This window comes from Corylus avellana, chromosome 7, assembly GCF_965113065.1.
Source record: "Corylus avellana chromosome 7, dhCorAvel1.hap1.2, whole genome shotgun sequence".
Classification (NCBI taxonomy): Eukaryota; Viridiplantae; Streptophyta; class Magnoliopsida; order Fagales; family Betulaceae; genus Corylus; species Corylus avellana.
This window is the reverse complement of record NC_142496.1, coordinates 3,813,135-3,829,439: the sequence shown is the minus strand read 5'-3', so window position 1 is coordinate 3,829,439 and position 16,305 is coordinate 3,813,135. Positions and strand designations below refer to the sequence as shown.

The following is a 16,305-nucleotide window of genomic DNA, read 5'->3' as shown; positions in this document are numbered from 1 at the left end:
CTTTACAAATAAATTTCAATCTAAGAAGAATTTCTTTCAATCCCATTTTGAGGAATTTTCTTTTAAAGTACAACAAATAAGAACAAAGAGCAACAAAAATCAGGAAAAAAAAAAAATCCATGCAGAAAGATTGTAAAAGGAAAACCTAATCTTGACAATGACCACCTACTAACTACTACTTGGAGGCTTCTGATAGAGGTGTTGATAAAAAAATATTGCCATCAAAGCTGGTTGTAGCGGCTCTTTGTTATAAATGTGGGTGCACCTTGACACCCAAATAAACTTAGTTCGCATCCAGCTTCCAAGAGAATTAGAAAGATTAAGAGCATTATTATTAGCCTCATCAAATTTTATTCATCAAAATAACTAAAAGTACAAATTTCTCTATTTTAACTACTCATTTTTTTATAACATTTTTAACAGCCTCACTATTTTAACAATTCATTTTTACTATTCCATTTAAATATTTTTTTTTAAAGATTTGTTTATTCTTTTTTTTTTAACTATTAAAGGTGGAAAGAGGAACAGAAAAGAAAAAGGGGAGAGATAAACCATTTTTTATTCAATTGGTGAGGCTGGAAAGAAGACTTTTTAGGCATTTTCACCAAATTGTCACACCAAATAACCAAAAAATAGTTTTGGTGAGACTGCAAATAGTGCACACTAATAGGTAGAAGAACAACAATGTAAAGGTGCCCTTCAAGGACAGTGGAACCGGATCCTCTCCAATCCATTTTGGACTAGAGAATATATAGTTCATGGCTAGGATTTTTGAGATTCTTTAGCCACAAATGGGACACATGTCCCACTAATAAAAAAAAATATATATATATATTATTTACGATCCGGCTACCCCCATTTTAGCAAGGAGTGTCTTGAGTCACCCACAATGGCCGGCCATGAGTGGCTGAACCACCCCATGGCCTATAGGGATGGTTCGGCTACCCTCAACTTGCTAAAGGGGGCCACCCCTAAGGACCAAATGAAAAATAAAATAAAATAATGGGTTGGCCCTTGGGGGCCTTTTAGCAAATTGGGGGTGGGCCACCCCCTAACTAAAATGGGGGTGGCCGACTGGCCGGTCACTCTTTTTTTCTTTTTATTAATTTGTTTATTTTCTTTTTTTTAAATCGTAAATAATATTTTATTAGTGGGACATCTGTTCCATTTGTGGCTCTAGAATTTCTTTTCAGAAATTATAGTCATAAATTGGATACTCTTCAGTCCATTTTGGACTGAAAAAAATTCAATTCCAAGGACAGTGAGGCAAAAAGTGAGCAAAATAATGAAGCGTGCTCCTTAACCGATTATTCATAATAATTACAAGTAATATTACATTTATAATTCTTTTATAATTTATTGACATGTGTTAGTATATTATTGGAGTTATATTTGCCATTAAATTTTATCTTTAATATCCTCCAATCATATACCAACACGTGTTATGTTTATGCGGAAACAGTGACATTTTGGGCACCACCAGCACATGATAGGTACGTAGAGATAGATATGACATGAGACATGCACAGAAGAAGCTGATGAAATTGAGACCACAAAAGCCTCGTAATTTTTTAATTAAATTTTAAAATTCATAAAAATGTTCAGTGAATTCTCAGTATCCCCACCCACCTATATATATCTCCCAAGCCCCCCACCACCCCATTACACCAAACTCACCCTCATTTTCCGCTCTCAAATTGAAAGCCTGCTTTTCCAAATCAAACGTTTTGATTTGAGATTCAGGGTTTGGGAGATTTGCAGTGGCTATGAGGTTGAAGGAGGAAGCAATGGCGTGTAGAAACGAGGAGGAGAGGGAGAGGGAGAGGGAGAGGGAGGAGGAGGAGGAGGAAAAACTGGCCCAGACACACCACCGTCACCAGCAACAATTGCAATGGTGTACGGTAGGGGATGGGTTTCCTCAGCAGCTGAGGAAGGTGGTTGTGGTTGGTTACGCTCTTACGTCCAAGAAGACTAAGAGCTTCTTGCAGCCCAAGCTCGAAGGCCTAGCTAGGTAATTAAAATTGATTAATTAATTAATCACTTGATTAATATATGTGGTGAAGACTGAAGAGGATTTGATTTGATTTGATTAATGCGTTTATGTGACATTTTGAGTCTCTTGGTTGCTATAGTTGAATTATTCTATCGTTTTCTTGTTCCTTTCGTTTGGTTGGCGAGAAAACGATGGGGAATCTTCTGGGAGCGTTGTCTGATTCCAATTGTTTCTCAGATTTTTTTTTTTTCGTTTTCTTAAAGGATGCTTCAATGAAGTCGAAGTTAATTCACTTTCTATACGTCGTTAAAAGATTTTTTTTTTTTTTTTTTTTTTTTTTTTTAAAAAAAATCTCATTAAATTCGTTTTCTAATCTCTTCTTTTTTTCTTTTTTTTTTTGCTATAAATTTTCTGACTTTATTAATATTTTCGGAGCACCTTGATCTGGTGGTCTCAGTGATATTCGCTAGGTTTTCTAGCTGATTCAGCATTGTTTAGTTGTTAACTGGACAATGTATTGTTGTGCAGGAATAAGGGGATACTATTTGTTGCTATTGATCAAAATCAGCCCCTCTCAGATCAAGGTCCATTTGACATTGTGTTGCATAAGGTCTGTGAATTTTTTGCTCGTAATCTACTTTTTCCTCTTTTGTTATTCAAAAATGATAGGACGAAGGCTTCTACAATTACTTTATTTGCTGAATCCAATATGCATGCATGAGTACTTCACATTTTCTGCATTTGCACAATACATGATTTGATAAATGTAGATGCTAATCTGAGATTACTCCTTTTTTCTTTCTTATCTCAACTGCAGTTATCAGGAAAAGAGTGGCGCCGGATTCTTGAGGTTGGTTCATTTAGATGTTATCAATTTTACCTTGTCTAAAGAACTTGTTGATGTTTGAGATTGATTGCTTTTGAAACTTTGTGCTTGACATGTTAATTACCATGCATCATTATATGAGTTATTAGTTTTACCAACGTGGTATCAGATAATCACTGACAGTGGCTGACGAGAAACCAGATCTTTTAATGCTTAAAACTTATTCCCCGTCTGACATAATGTGCAGAGTGCTTGCTCTTTGCTTCATCTTGAATCATTATCGAATATTTGAGGTCAAGGCCTTGAGGTTCCAGCAAGTGAGGATGATTCTTCTTCTATGGCCATCACGCTGATTTGTTCAGGTTTTCTGAAGCCTTTTAGGATTTGTTTGAATGAGTTCATTTTTCAGGGTTAATAGCTACCCCATTCTGTCAGCTGAATGGCAGATGGCTCAGATAGTGCTAGTTGATTCAAAATCTGCTCTTTTTGCTTTTTAGTTTCACCACAATTCAAAATCTAGGATTAAGTTCTGTAAATAGCCTTCCTCCGACACTCCTTGGGTTGCTGGATGCAGTGGCTGGTCAAATGTTCATACTTCTAGACTGCACCAGGAAGAGTTTCTGGCTTCAGCTAGGTTTTAGTTTTTATGTTCTAGTTTCCGGTTGCTTGTGCATTTGGGATATATTAGGTGGCAGATGAACCGTCTCTATTGTGTTTGGTTACCACAGACTGTCTTAAAGTGCATAAACCTTACGTTTTCATACTTGGTTCTTTGCTATTATTTCAAAGCTACTGGCTGTTCTAATTATTACTTTCACATCAATTAATTTTTGTTTTCTTCTGTCGAAATGATAGAATAATCCCAAATTCCACAAATCTCCATTCATAATGTCTGAAACGAGACCACTTTTTGAATGGAGGAGAAGTACCACTAGATTACAAGGTCATTTGTCCAAGTAGTGCAGAGTTATTCCTGCTATAAATGAGTTTCTACTTGTTTTTACTTACCATTATGAATATAAGTATTAATATTGATAGGATACCATGTACTGCTATCAATGCCTTCTAGACCTGGACCTTGACTGTCGATTCCCAATTCTGCAGGACTTCATTGATTCTGTTGAAGTTTGCATTCTGTTACTAATATGAATCAATAAGATATCAGTGTGATTTCCTATATATTTGATAATTGATCTTTCAGCATCCCCTGTCCCCTTTTCTAGAGGTCCTGGACAATCTAAAACATGATGTTTTGGGGCAATTCTTTGAATTAGTTGGACTTTTCAATAGCTGTAATTATTTTGTTCTGATGTCTACTTCAATTTTGCTTTCAGAACTGAAGTTTATTCTAGGGCTCTTGTGTTTTGCAGTTCTAGAAAGTTGTAAAAGTCAAACATGTTGTGATTAACAATTTGGGTATATGTTGCTTCTGATAATCAGCCTTGTTTCTTTGTTTGTGTGTTTTGTGCGTCTCTAATGTATAAAGACAACAGACATTATGTCCTCTTTCCCCCATTTGGACAAGAATGGTGTCTCTAGATGCTTTCACAAACAACTTTTCGTGTCTGTCTTGTTTCTTATTGGATGAGTTTGATGCACACGGTTTATTTAATATTATTTTTGAAATGTAAGCACAATACTAGTGGTTCTCGCTTTTTACCTTCTATCCATCTATGTTTGTAGGACTACAGGCAAACTCATCCAGAAGTAACAGTTCTTGATCCTCCAGATGCCATACAACATTTACGCAATCGCCAATTCATGCTTCAGGCTGTTGCTGATCTGAACTTGTCTGAATCCTATGGTAATTTTTGTGTTCATTTTCTTAGATGTCTCAATTCCTAGGAATATTTTGTGGCTTGACCTTCAACTGGCAGATTTTATCTCTTAATGTTAAGGTTAAGTGGTATGTATGGCAACTGGGCCTTTTGCTCTGTGATGCTGATGATTAACTATCACGCAGGCAAAGTTGGTGTTCCCAGGCAATTGGTTATCAAGAGAGATGCATCATCCATCCCTGATGCGGTTGCCAAAGCTGGGCTGACATTACCATTTGGTATGTATGTGTTGCGCACGTGCAGTTTGTTATGTGTGCAGGACTCTCTAGGGTGGCTGTAGGATATGCATCAACGGATGGTAGCAACTTATCATAGAATTAAATTGTGATTGATGTTAATAGTATTGTATCAAAAACAAATCTTTTTTCCAAAAACATTATAAAAAATAAAAATAAAAACTCCTGGGATTAGCCTATCCTAATTCTGTTATTCTTGTATTTAGGCTGAACTTTTGAGAGAAGCTACTTCCTGGTTACTTGTAGAAAATTGTTGATAGTGCATTTGTAATGTTCTGGTAATTATTTTGCATTCTCATATTTGTTTCAGTTGCAAAGCCATTGGTCGCCGATGGAAGTGCAAAGTCGCATGAATTATCACTTGCTTATGATCAAAACTCCCTTCAAAAACTTGAACCTCCACTTGTTCTTCAGGAGTTTGTTAACCATGGTATGAGATTGCAATATACGTGTCTTATTACCTTTACAGTTGCCACCAATGTGTTATAATTTCAAAATTGCCATTCCTTTCACGCCTGTAGGAGGTGTTCTCTTTAAGGTATACATAGTTGGTGAATCCATAAAGGTGGTCAGACGTTTCTCACTACCTGATGTCAGTACAAGGGAGCTCTCCAAAAATGCGGGTGTCTATCGTTTTCCAAGGGTTTCTTGTGCTGCAGCTTCAGCAGATGATGCAGATCTGGACCCTGGTGTTGCTGGTGAGCTGTCCTATCTAGAAAACTGTTCTTTCTTACATTTGTCCGAATTTTCTTTTCTGTTTTTCAAATATCGCATTTCATTATGGGTTTGGTTTGCATTGTTAAACTCATGGACAAAGAAGTTTCCGGTTAGTGGCTGGTGAGGATGATTGGATTGGTTGAGCCTTGGAGCCACTCTTCCCTCCATATCGGGTTTTGTCTTGAGTGCAATCTTGGTGATGTAGAAAGGGGTTGTGCTCAAGGCATCAACAGTGACAGTGTACTGTGTTCAGGTCTTGAAAGTTCAGCTCTAGGCTATTGCTATGAGGACTTTGGCAGAGCCTCTCTAATATATTTGACCATTGTTTCCCCTGCAGAGCTTCCCCCACGACCTTTGCTCGAGAGACTTGCGAAGGAACTTCGCCGTCGACTGGTAACTTCACTCATTTTCTGTCTTGATTCCATAGCAGCACACATATCTATATAATTACTGATACCTACTTTGTTGTTTGTTATTTCTTTGTAGGGACTCCGACTGTTCAACTTGGATATTATCCGAGATCATGGTAGCAGAGATCATTTCTATGTCATTGACATTAATTATTTCCCAGGTAAGCGAACCTTCCTTCTTCATATGAAGTGATGATATCTCTCACTAGTTACCCATTCTCGGCAGTGATGTTAACAACTCCCCCAAATTTTATTCAAAAGCTTCATGCTAATTTTAGCTCTTCTTTGATGGGTACAACTATTTCATCCTGTTTAATTAATTCAAGTTCTTAGTTCTTAATTGCTGGTCTATGGCACTTGCGCAGGGTATGGAAAGATGCCAGAATATGAGCACATATTCACAGATTTCCTTTTGAGCCTGATGCAAGGCAAGTGCAAAAAATGATCATGCTGAAAATTGTAAATAGCCTTTGTGGATGGAACCAAGTAGCACTCAAAGGGAGAGATATAGATATCCTCTCTCCTCAATAAGTATCTGCAGAAGAAAGTGGCACTCTCACCCACAAGTACAAGGTTTCCTGCTTAACCCCCTACCATGTATGGGGTGTTGCGTGATTCTTGGCAGCGGCTGGAGGAGGAAACATACCAAGTGTAAATGGTCCAGACCTTCAACTTATGTAATTACCTACTGTCTGGCAGAATATGTTTCCAACTTTCCATATAAATCACCCCAACTTGTACAAAAGTTCAAGAATCCACCTTTTAGGCAGTTCTCATGAATCTAAGTAAGCTGTTGTTCTTGATTCTTTTTTTTTTTGTCTACCAAATATTATTTCATGATAGTAATTTCATGATGTAAGCAGTTGGCAAAAACGCACAATGTAAGATGCCCTAGCAGCCTAGCTTTTTACACCTTTCTACTTGATAGAAACGTGTAAGCTCAGATACTGAATAAGAATTTTTGCCATTCTATAGTGAGTACCTCAACCTTATTTGATAGGTTTTTGGAGTACTTTTTTTTTTCTTCTTTTTTCGTTTTCATTTCTGTTCTTCCATGGTCGGGAAAGTTTAAAGGGACGTCATCTTCTCTAGACGTGCACAACCCTCTTGCACTGCACTAAAGCAAGCAGTCGTGAGAGGCTATCTGAGCCCTCCTTGTTTGGGTAGATCGAGTGTAGGTGGGGTTTGTGCTGTCAAAAACACCCATCCAAAGAGATGGGAGTTCGGATTGTTTTGGATGCCTGTCGAAGCAGGTAACACTTGAAGAGAGTTTGGCTAAAAGACTTTTAAAATTGTCATTTGATCAAACTTTAATAATATAAATTTAAAAAATTATATCAATTTTAAGTAAATACTAAAGAGAACAAGGGTCTTTCTTCTAGCTTTCCTGTCTGAACTCTCCCTCACATGGGACTGCACTATTTCAGGATCTAAGGATCTAAGTCCATCTTATCTACTTGTGGCATGCGCCATATGATACACATTATTGTCAATTCAATCCAATTCATAGGTACCAAAAAAAAAAAAAATCCAATTGATGGATAATGGAATTGGAAGGTGAAATGGTAAAGAAGTAAGGTGAGGTGAGCCACCAACATGCGAAAAAATTGGTTCAACTCTCCCTCAACACATTTCAATCTCTGCTAAGATTAACAACAAACAGATGGCAATCGCATACACTGATCACCTTCCAAACCGTCTCTCTCTCTCTCTCTCTCTCTTCCTCACAAACGCACGCATACAAAGACCCATCAAGCGTTAACGGAAAAACATTTCATTAAATTAATCAAACGCAGAAGCAATAACATTCGAAAACCCAATACAAGCTTTCAAAAACAAAAAGAAATCACCATAAACACTTCAACCCAGAACAACAACAGACTACTACTCAGCCGTGGATGGGGAGGGAGGAGCAACAGCTTCTAGCGAACCCTCGCCGGACGCAGAAGAGGCCTCCAGAGTCCAGTCGGGAGGTAAGGGCGGCAATTGAGGGTACACGGTGGGCTTCCGCCTTATGTCCCATGCCTGTGTCTTACGCGGCCTCGTCTTCCTGTGGTGAGCCGTCGCCTTTTTCTGTGGCCTCGACGAGCACTCTATCACCAACCCACCACCGCCATTCCACTGGGCTGTCTTCTTCAACGGCGTAGGACCACTGATACTCGGCACCACCAAGACGCTCGACCCGAACATGACAGAAATCGACATGTTTTTCTCTGTGACAAACAATGGGACTCTCAGTCTCTGAGCGTGTCTGATAACTAACTGAGAAAATTGGGTTGCTGTAGACCTTTCGATTTGGATGAAATACATTATCTTTGCACACGTGTGTGATTCCCAAACTAGCCTTGGATCTCACTTGGTCCACTGGATCCAACTCTTTGGGCCTACTTTTTCAGCCCAATCAGCATATAGGATTAAATAGGGAAATTTATAAAATTTGGACTTCCCTAGATCCACGGCAATTATCTACCTAAATATCTAGCAATTTAGTTAGGTAATATAAGGTTACCTGCTTGGATAGGTGGGGTAGTCCAAAAATTGCTAGCAATTCTTAAGGAAGTTGGTTTATATGGACTCTGTCATATTACCTACCTAAATTGCTAACAATTCAGACATATAACTATCACGTTTCATGAAAAATAGTATGCTTATAAAATGATTTAGTAATCTATATTTTATTAAAAAAAAATGCATATTATTTTAATTTATAAATAAATTTTAATAAAAGCTGTAATATCTCACAATTTTTTCAGAGTTTAGTGATAACACCAATTGGTAAAACTACCAACGATCATCGATAATGACTTGATTGGGAGGCGTCCGAAATGTGAGACTTCTTAAAAGCGATAAATGACAAAAATTCTAATAATTTAATTTTAAAACAATGACTAAGATTAATTAACATATTTATAGAATTATAGTAGACTAGTTCATAAGTTTTACTGATTTTTTTCTTTTTTAATCTTTTGAGATCAAGTTTTAAAGATCTTAACCCCTTTTTTTTTCAAATGATCCTAACCCATTTTTGGAAGACTATAGAGGCCCTCCCTAATCCCACAATGTTGACTTGATACTTCTTAACTAATTCTCTAATAATCTTTGTTAAAAACAAATCTAAACATTAGTTATAACCGACTCTTCAACCATGAGAATAACTTTTATGAGTTACGGCACAAATTCACTTTTTTGTGCCCACTCATGAGAAATGGACAAATCAACTTGGAATAAATATAAAAAAAAGTTCTTTAAATTATCAGCCATTTGCAATATAGTTTTAATGTTCAAAAGGTACTAAAGTATTTCCAAAACGATTAAAATGTATAAAAAAAATCACTTTTTTTTGTATATTCCTATAATATCTCTATTCTTTTAACAAATAAAATAATAAAATAATTGTAAAAAAAAAACCAAACTATTTTTAAAAAATACAAAAAAACCAATGAACGAATAAATAATTTTTTTTGTTGAAATAAATAAATAATTTAGACCAACTACAGTGAAAATGATTTCAGGTAGTGGTGGCACAAATATAAAGGAGGAGAGAATCATGGGCTAATGAATCTAGTGTGTTCTAGAACTTTTCTTAATTTGTTCTAAGCTGATTTATCCCTCTTTTATTGGTGGGCACAAAAGAGTGAGTTTGTGTTATAACCTGATAAAACCGCTCTCTAGTAAAATACATAAAATATGGCGTATACAACTTGAAAAGTGTCAAAAATGTGTACATCGATCAATAATGCTTCTCAAGATTAAAAAACCCAAATATCCAATATTTATCAAAATTCAAAAAATTATTAGCTCTTATCCTGATTTGGCCCACTTGAGCCAGTCTTCCAAACCACTTTTCAAATCTGCGGCCGCGCACCAAACGAAGTTCCCATGCCACCCAGCACCATTTCTTAGAGCTCTAGAACTTTCGAATGGTCTATATTTAATTATAGACTCTATTTATCTTTTATTCATTTTTTAAAATTCATAATTTTTTTTTTAAAAAAAAATTGAATGGTTATTTAACTAATATAAGCGAAAATATAACATACCCCTCTCAAATTACTATCGAATTGATACTGTATTATCCCGAATTTTTAATTAGAACAATATCTCTCATAAACTACTAAAAAATTTATAATATCCCCTCAAATGGTAGAAAAAATACAAAAATAATCATAAATATTTTTCAATAAGACAAAAATACTTCAATAATTTTTTTTTTTTTTTTAAAAAAAAATTCTCTAAGAGAAAAATGAAAAAGTTTTAAATTTCCACACCATAATTTTTTTTATTAGTTTTAGTTTTTTTATATTTTATATTTTATTAAGTCCGTTTTCATCATTCGGGAGATATTAACAATTTTTGAAAATTTGAAGGGACATTATCTCAATTGAAAGTTTAAGATAGACCTGTCCATTTAAACTTTACCCTTATGAATTATGAGGCAAGCATTTTATGCTTATGAGTAATGATATTTGGCCCACCGACGTGCTTGAATAATAAGCACGCCGGTGTTAAAATATTATTAAAATAATATTTAAATAGTAAAAAAAATAATATTTTAATACCAGCGTGCTTGAACACCAAATATAACTACTCTTATGCTTATATATCCATTTTTTTATTAATTCTTTTATAAAATAAAGAATGATACTTTTTAATTAACTAAAATACACAACATTTTTTGAGATGCTCTTAAGAAAAAAATAATAATAATAAATATTATAGATCTTCAGGCATTGCATTTGCATGACATCAGTATGACACGAGAGAGGTCAAACAGTGAAAGCCCGGCTCACGGGTGGCAAAACAATTCCACTAAGCCACGTGTCAAAAAGCGCAGTCTACCCCACGAGGGTTATCCAGCGTCGTCACTTCAAAAGATTCTACACCCTCGGATTTTCTGTGGGGCAAATGTACACATCAAACGGTCATCACAAGCTCCCCTAACGACACTTTTTTTTTGTTTTTTACTTCTGCACTCTGTTACGTGAATGGAATAGGACCCACGGATCCCGGGGTTTTCATCCTCTACAAACGAGCCACGTGCCCCCGATACAGTGTATCAACATGTAGGACCCCTGGCGGCCTGGCTGTATAGGCGAATAGCATTGTATCCCCAAAAAAGAACAAGGGCAGTTCGGTCATTAACAGCAAAAAGAATTGATATATAATAATAATAGAATATTAATAGGAGGCGGTGGAGCTACATAAGTAAACTTATATATACTTTGTGCAAAAGATTTCTTAGACTTAATTAAAGTTATTCTAAAATAAAAAAAATATTATGAGTTTTCGTTATATATAGTAATTACCATATATATTTATATTTTGAAAGCACTAACTCAAGCATTAAGATATATATATATTTTTTATTTTAATTATTAATTTTTCAATATAAACTTCAACGCCATAACTCTCTTTCCAGCAAGAGAACCAATATTTTATTTATATAATGTGCTATATTAATTAGCAATATCTTACAATTAATTGTAGAAAGAATTTATATTTTACCTCTTTTGAACTTAATTTAACAAAGATAAAAGTTATGTAATATTAGCTAAAGATAACTATTATTAGGGATTCACTTAATTCGTGGGAAATGATCCAACCATTTCCCTTAGCTACTGAAGTGGGTTGACCATCTTCAATTGTCGGGTTAAAGATGGTCGAACCACCATAATAATCGAAGGGGTGGTTCGACCATTATTGCGATTTGCAAGCCATCAATTCCTCTCTCTTATGCGCCAGATTTGATTTTAGTTTACATTTTTATTTTGTTACATTTGTCATGTGGCTTGCAACTGAATCTAAATAGTGAAATAATTAATTAACATTCCATTGTAAATGGTTAGGATCCTATTCTATGTACTGCGCCGCTCTTGGCAGTTCAATTAAATTAAAATTATATTGTACCCCATGCAATAGTCTAATTATTATTGTAGGAAATTTAAAAGAATATTATTTTTTAAAAAAATCTAAGTTAGTTGGTAAGCTGGGTGAGGCGGGGCCTGAGATAGCGTCAACTTCGAACCCACTGGCAGTAAGCTGCCAGGCTGTACACAGCTGTCTTCCAACGCCTCCCCCAAAAACCCAGCCTGTTCGCAACTAATTCTCTTCCTTCCTTATTCAAACCCCCCTGACGTCAAACTACCCATTTCACCCTTTGGATAACAAAAACCGCCCAGAAATATACAAGCGAGGGAGGAGGGAGGGTTGGGTGCAGTTGGCACTGCGCAATGTGCTTAGACTGAACGGAAGCTACCACTTTTTACTCTCAACGGAGCCCCATGGATCCCTGCCCTTTCGTGCGCCTCACCGTTGGGAATCTTGCCCTCAAGATCCCGGTGGCGTCGAAGCCGGCTCGCTCCGTCGTTCATCCGTCGTCGTCGCCGTGCTTTTGCAAAGTAAGGCTTAAGAACTTTCCGCTCCAAACCGCTGTCGTTCCGTTCATCCCGCCGGAGAACCAGTTCCCGGACGGCCACGTTCAGACCATAGCGGCCACGTTTCACTTGAGCAAGTCCGACATCGAGAGGCTCGCCGGGAAGTACATCTTTGCCGGGAAACTCTCCGTTAAGATCTCGATCTACACCGGCCGGCGAGGCACCACCTGCGGGGTCAGCTCCGGGAAGCTTATCGGGAAGGTGTCGGTACCGTTGGATCTGGCGGGAGCGGCGTCTAGGGCTTGCACTGTTTTCCACAACGGCTGGATTTGCGTCGGGAAAGAAGCGAAGAGCTCTTCCGCGCAATTCCACTTGAATGTGAAGGCAGAGCCTGACCCGAGGTTCGTTTTCCAGTTCGACGGCGAGCCTGAGTGTAGTCCGCAAGTGTTTCAGATCCAAGGCAACATTCGGCAACCGGTTTTCACTTGCAAGTTCAGCTTCAGGAACACCGGTGACCGGGCCCAGAGATCGAGGTTAGTTAGGGTTTTTCATTTTTTCATTTTGCGATTGCTTTTAGCTAGGGTTTTAGATTTCAGACGATTCCTCATGCTCGATTCGTGTTTCTTCTTTTGTATTTAGTACGAATTTGAAAAATGACCGCAACTGAATCTCCTTCTCTCGCGTTTTTCGTAAAGGCAATTAAAGTTTGCTCAAAATGTACGATATTGCTTACTATGAAATCTACTTTTCGTTCAAGTGTATTGCTTTACTCTCTAAAGAAAAAATTCCCAAAGCTAAAGCTGAAGATTATGATTCATGTTCGTATTTGAAACCCTATCATCTTGTACTAAATGCTTCACAGAGACTCTAATCCACATTAAAGCTTGATTACCAGCTTTAATTACCCTTCCTGTTTACGAGCTTTGAGAAAGTTTTTGTTATAAATTTCAAGCTTTAATGTATATTCTTTACTTGTCACGTTGGTCAGATCGATGCAATCGGAGTCGGGCAGTTCCCGGAGCTGGTTGAGCTCGTTTGGGAGCGAGCGAGAGCGACCGGGAAAGGAAAGAAAGGGATGGTCAATCACGGTTCATGATCTCTCCGGCTCACCGGTCGCCGCCGCGTCAATGGTTACACCCTTCGTGGCTTCCCCCGGTTCAGACAGGGTGAGCCGGTCCAACCCCGGCTCGTGGCTCATTCTCCGCCCGGGCGAGGGTACCTGGAAGCCCTGGGGCCGGCTCGAGGCGTGGCGCGAGCGTGGTGGATCCGACGGCCTCGGCTACCGGTTCGAGCTGGTCGTCCCGGACACGGGCGCGGCCGGCATCGTGTTAGCCGAATCGACGATTAGCTCCCACAAGGGCGGGAAGTTCCTCATCGACTTGGGCTCCGGCTCGAACGGTCGAGCCACGCCGGGATGCGGCAGCTCGCCGGGTTGCAGCCCGAGGAGCAGCGGAGACTACGGCTTTGGCTTATGGCCGTACTGTGCGTACAGAGGGTTTGTGATGTCGGCGCGCGTGGATGGCGATTGCAAGTCCCAAAGTAAGCCCAGCGTGGAGGTGAGCGTGCAGCACGTGACCTGCACGGAGGACGCTGCCGTTTTCGTGGCTTTAGCTGCTGCCGTTGATCTCAGCTTGGACGCTTGCAGGCTTTTCTCTCAGCGCCTCAGGAAAGAGCTGTGCCAGCCACTTGATTCGATTGCTTAGCCGTTTTTTTTTTTTGTAATCTTTTTAGTTTTTAGTTTTTTTTTTTTTTCTTTAAAATTGTGAGTGGGGTTTGCCGATGGATTTTGGATTCCGTCGATGGGAGTGAGAAGTCTTTTTTACTAACAGACAATCTACAGACTGTACAGTTGGAGAGAGTGTAGACAGGGCACGCTTTGTTTTTACTTGTGTGGCTTGTTTATCTTTTTTTCTTGTTCTTTTTCTTTGTATTTTGGGTGAAAAAACAACATGGAGTTGTTTTTCAGATAATTTTTAGTCACTGACTCCAAGATCTCGCTTTTCGCATGATGATTAATGAGCTGGATTCTTATGCTATGGCAAATGGCAATTGTTGATTTGCTTTTTCCTATCTTGTGCTTCATTATGCAATTTCAATACCATAATAACTTTTTGATTATCAAGTTTAATACCTTAAAAGGATAGGTAATTTTTATTTAAACTGAAAATTGTTATTTAGTTGACAGAAAAGTTAATGTTAGGGGGAAACATTTTAATTTTTTTCTAAAACATATAAAGGTGTTTTGGAAAAAGTTAACAAAGGGGTGAAATATTAAATTGAGAGTGATTAAACTTTGAAAATGACATTGTAAAAGTGGGGAAGGTTAAGAAAGTTTTTCGTAAATGTTATTAATAGATGAAATTAAAGAAAGATCTTCCAAAAAAAAACAGAAAGTCCAATGAAATTATTGTATTTGCTAAATGGACAAAAGAAACACTTGTTTATGGATTACGTGGGCAAAAGACAGTAAAGGCTGAGAAGATGCGTGCACGTTATGAGTGAGTGAATGTGGATATAAATTGAGTTAAATTAGTAGTTAATTGGTGAGAGAAAAGCGGGTGGTAGCTGTAATTCGCTTTTAGATATCCGCGCGCTTTTTTGCCAGCTTGTGGATGACATGGCGTGCTTTCTTGTTATGACTTCTGACTTTAGCTATCTACTCTCATTACTCATTAATCAGTGGGTACGTTTTTAGATTTTACAGCATTGTTTATTAAAAGCTTCATTTGTGGTGGGAAATCGAAAATCTGTTTAATTACTTCATCAACTTTTATTCTTTCATAAATACTTTTTTTTTTTTTAAAGAAAAAAATATATATAAAATTAGTCATTAAGATTTAACCGAATGAATTTAAAAGTATATGAGGTATGCCAAAAGAATAATGTAGTTTATACAGTTAATTTGACAGATTTTGTTAGTGTAATCACCAACTTAAATAAAATAAGTATCATAATTTTATTGGTTATAACGTTTCACGCTATTAAAATTTGTTAAGTTAACGGACGGAATTTGACCGTAAAGAATAAATTATTTTTTTGGTATACATCGAAAACCTTTGAAATTTATTTTGATACCAAAAATAATTAATTACAAATTAAATAAACCACATGAAAACTGATTTTTTTTTTTTTTTTTTAATTTAACAATATTCTCTTGACAATGGGTAGGGACTAGGGGGTAGAACATGTGTTAGTTGGGTCGAATTGAATTTCTGTTGAGAGAGGGACCAAATCCCTTTCGATTCCAACCCAAAAAAGGCACAGCAATAAATAACATAGCAGTTAGGGAAAATGACAGAAGGTGACAAATTAGTGAGTGAGTGGGGGTGCGATGGAGCCTTGGCTGAGAAATGAGAAGAGTTGTAATTACTGGGCACAACGGTTGCCACACACAGACTTGCCTTGGGGACTACACATTTCTGAGGTGCTTTTCAATTACTTTGGAGTTTCCTGTGTTTTCAACCATGTCAATGCCAGTGACATCCTTTGCGTAAATTTAGTTCATATATATATATATATATAGTAAGCTTCAAAATTAGATTTGGCCCTTCAAATTAAATTTAGTCTTCTATTCATTTATTGATCACTTTCATAGAAATCAAGGTTTTGTTTGTTAAAACTTTGGTTTTCTAATTTCAAAATAGTAAGTAGTTTTATTCGACGCTTCTCATTCTCTCGAAGACAAAACCGTGATTCTGACAATTAAAAAAATTAATTTTTACGCACAAACTGCTATGAAAAACCATGCTACATAAGTTTTGAGAGGATGGGAGATGAATGGAAGGAGATGTATTGCATTACTCATGAGATCGATCTTAGAGTATTCATGTGGAGGTAGTCCAATGTTATTTTGGCTAGTTATGATGTAAATATAGCTGGTCCGATTAGTTACTTTAGCCTCAAAATTGGTG

At 37.3% G+C, this 16,305-nt stretch overlaps 3 protein-coding genes across 4 annotated transcripts; 2 read left to right on the top strand and 1 right to left on the bottom strand.

Annotated features, from left to right (window-relative positions):
* Positions 1-1,623: 1,623 nt before the first annotated feature.
* LOC132185031 (inositol-tetrakisphosphate 1-kinase 3) lies at positions 1,624-7,001 on the top strand. 2 transcript variants are annotated; one of them, XM_059598846.2, is made up of 10 exons: positions 1,632-2,011; positions 2,522-2,603; positions 2,811-2,843; positions 4,503-4,623; positions 4,783-4,875; positions 5,204-5,323; positions 5,415-5,591; positions 5,948-6,003; positions 6,097-6,181; positions 6,386-7,001. In XM_059598846.2, exons 1-10 carry the CDS (start codon positions 1,767-1,769, stop codon positions 6,463-6,465), a joined length of 1,092 nt encoding a protein of 363 aa, XP_059454829.1. In that variant the 5' UTR covers positions 1,632-1,766; the 3' UTR covers positions 6,466-7,001. The 2 variants fall into 2 exon arrangements, with proteins under 2 accessions (XP_088374534.1, XP_059454829.1); XM_088518408.1 differs by lacking the exons at positions 5,948-6,003; positions 6,097-6,181; positions 6,386-7,001 and adding an exon at positions 5,714-5,807 and having other exon boundaries at positions 1,624-2,011.
* A 772-nt stretch (positions 7,002-7,773) lies between these two features.
* On the bottom strand, positions 7,774-8,296 carry PSRP6 (plastid-specific 50S ribosomal protein 6). The gene has a single exon (XM_059598724.2). It carries the CDS (start codon positions 8,223-8,225, stop codon positions 7,905-7,907), a length of 321 nt encoding a protein of 106 aa, XP_059454707.1. The 5' UTR covers positions 8,226-8,296; the 3' UTR covers positions 7,774-7,904.
* A 3,861-nt stretch (positions 8,297-12,157) lies between these two features.
* On the top strand, positions 12,158-14,384 carry LOC132185841 (formin-like protein (DUF1005)). Its single transcript, XM_059599637.2, has 2 exons — positions 12,158-12,927; positions 13,383-14,384. The coding sequence occupies exons 1-2, from the start codon at positions 12,302-12,304 to the stop codon at positions 14,095-14,097; spliced, it is 1,341 nt and encodes a 446-aa protein (XP_059455620.1). The 5' UTR covers positions 12,158-12,301; the 3' UTR covers positions 14,098-14,384.
* Positions 14,385-16,305: the final 1,921 nt, after the last annotated feature.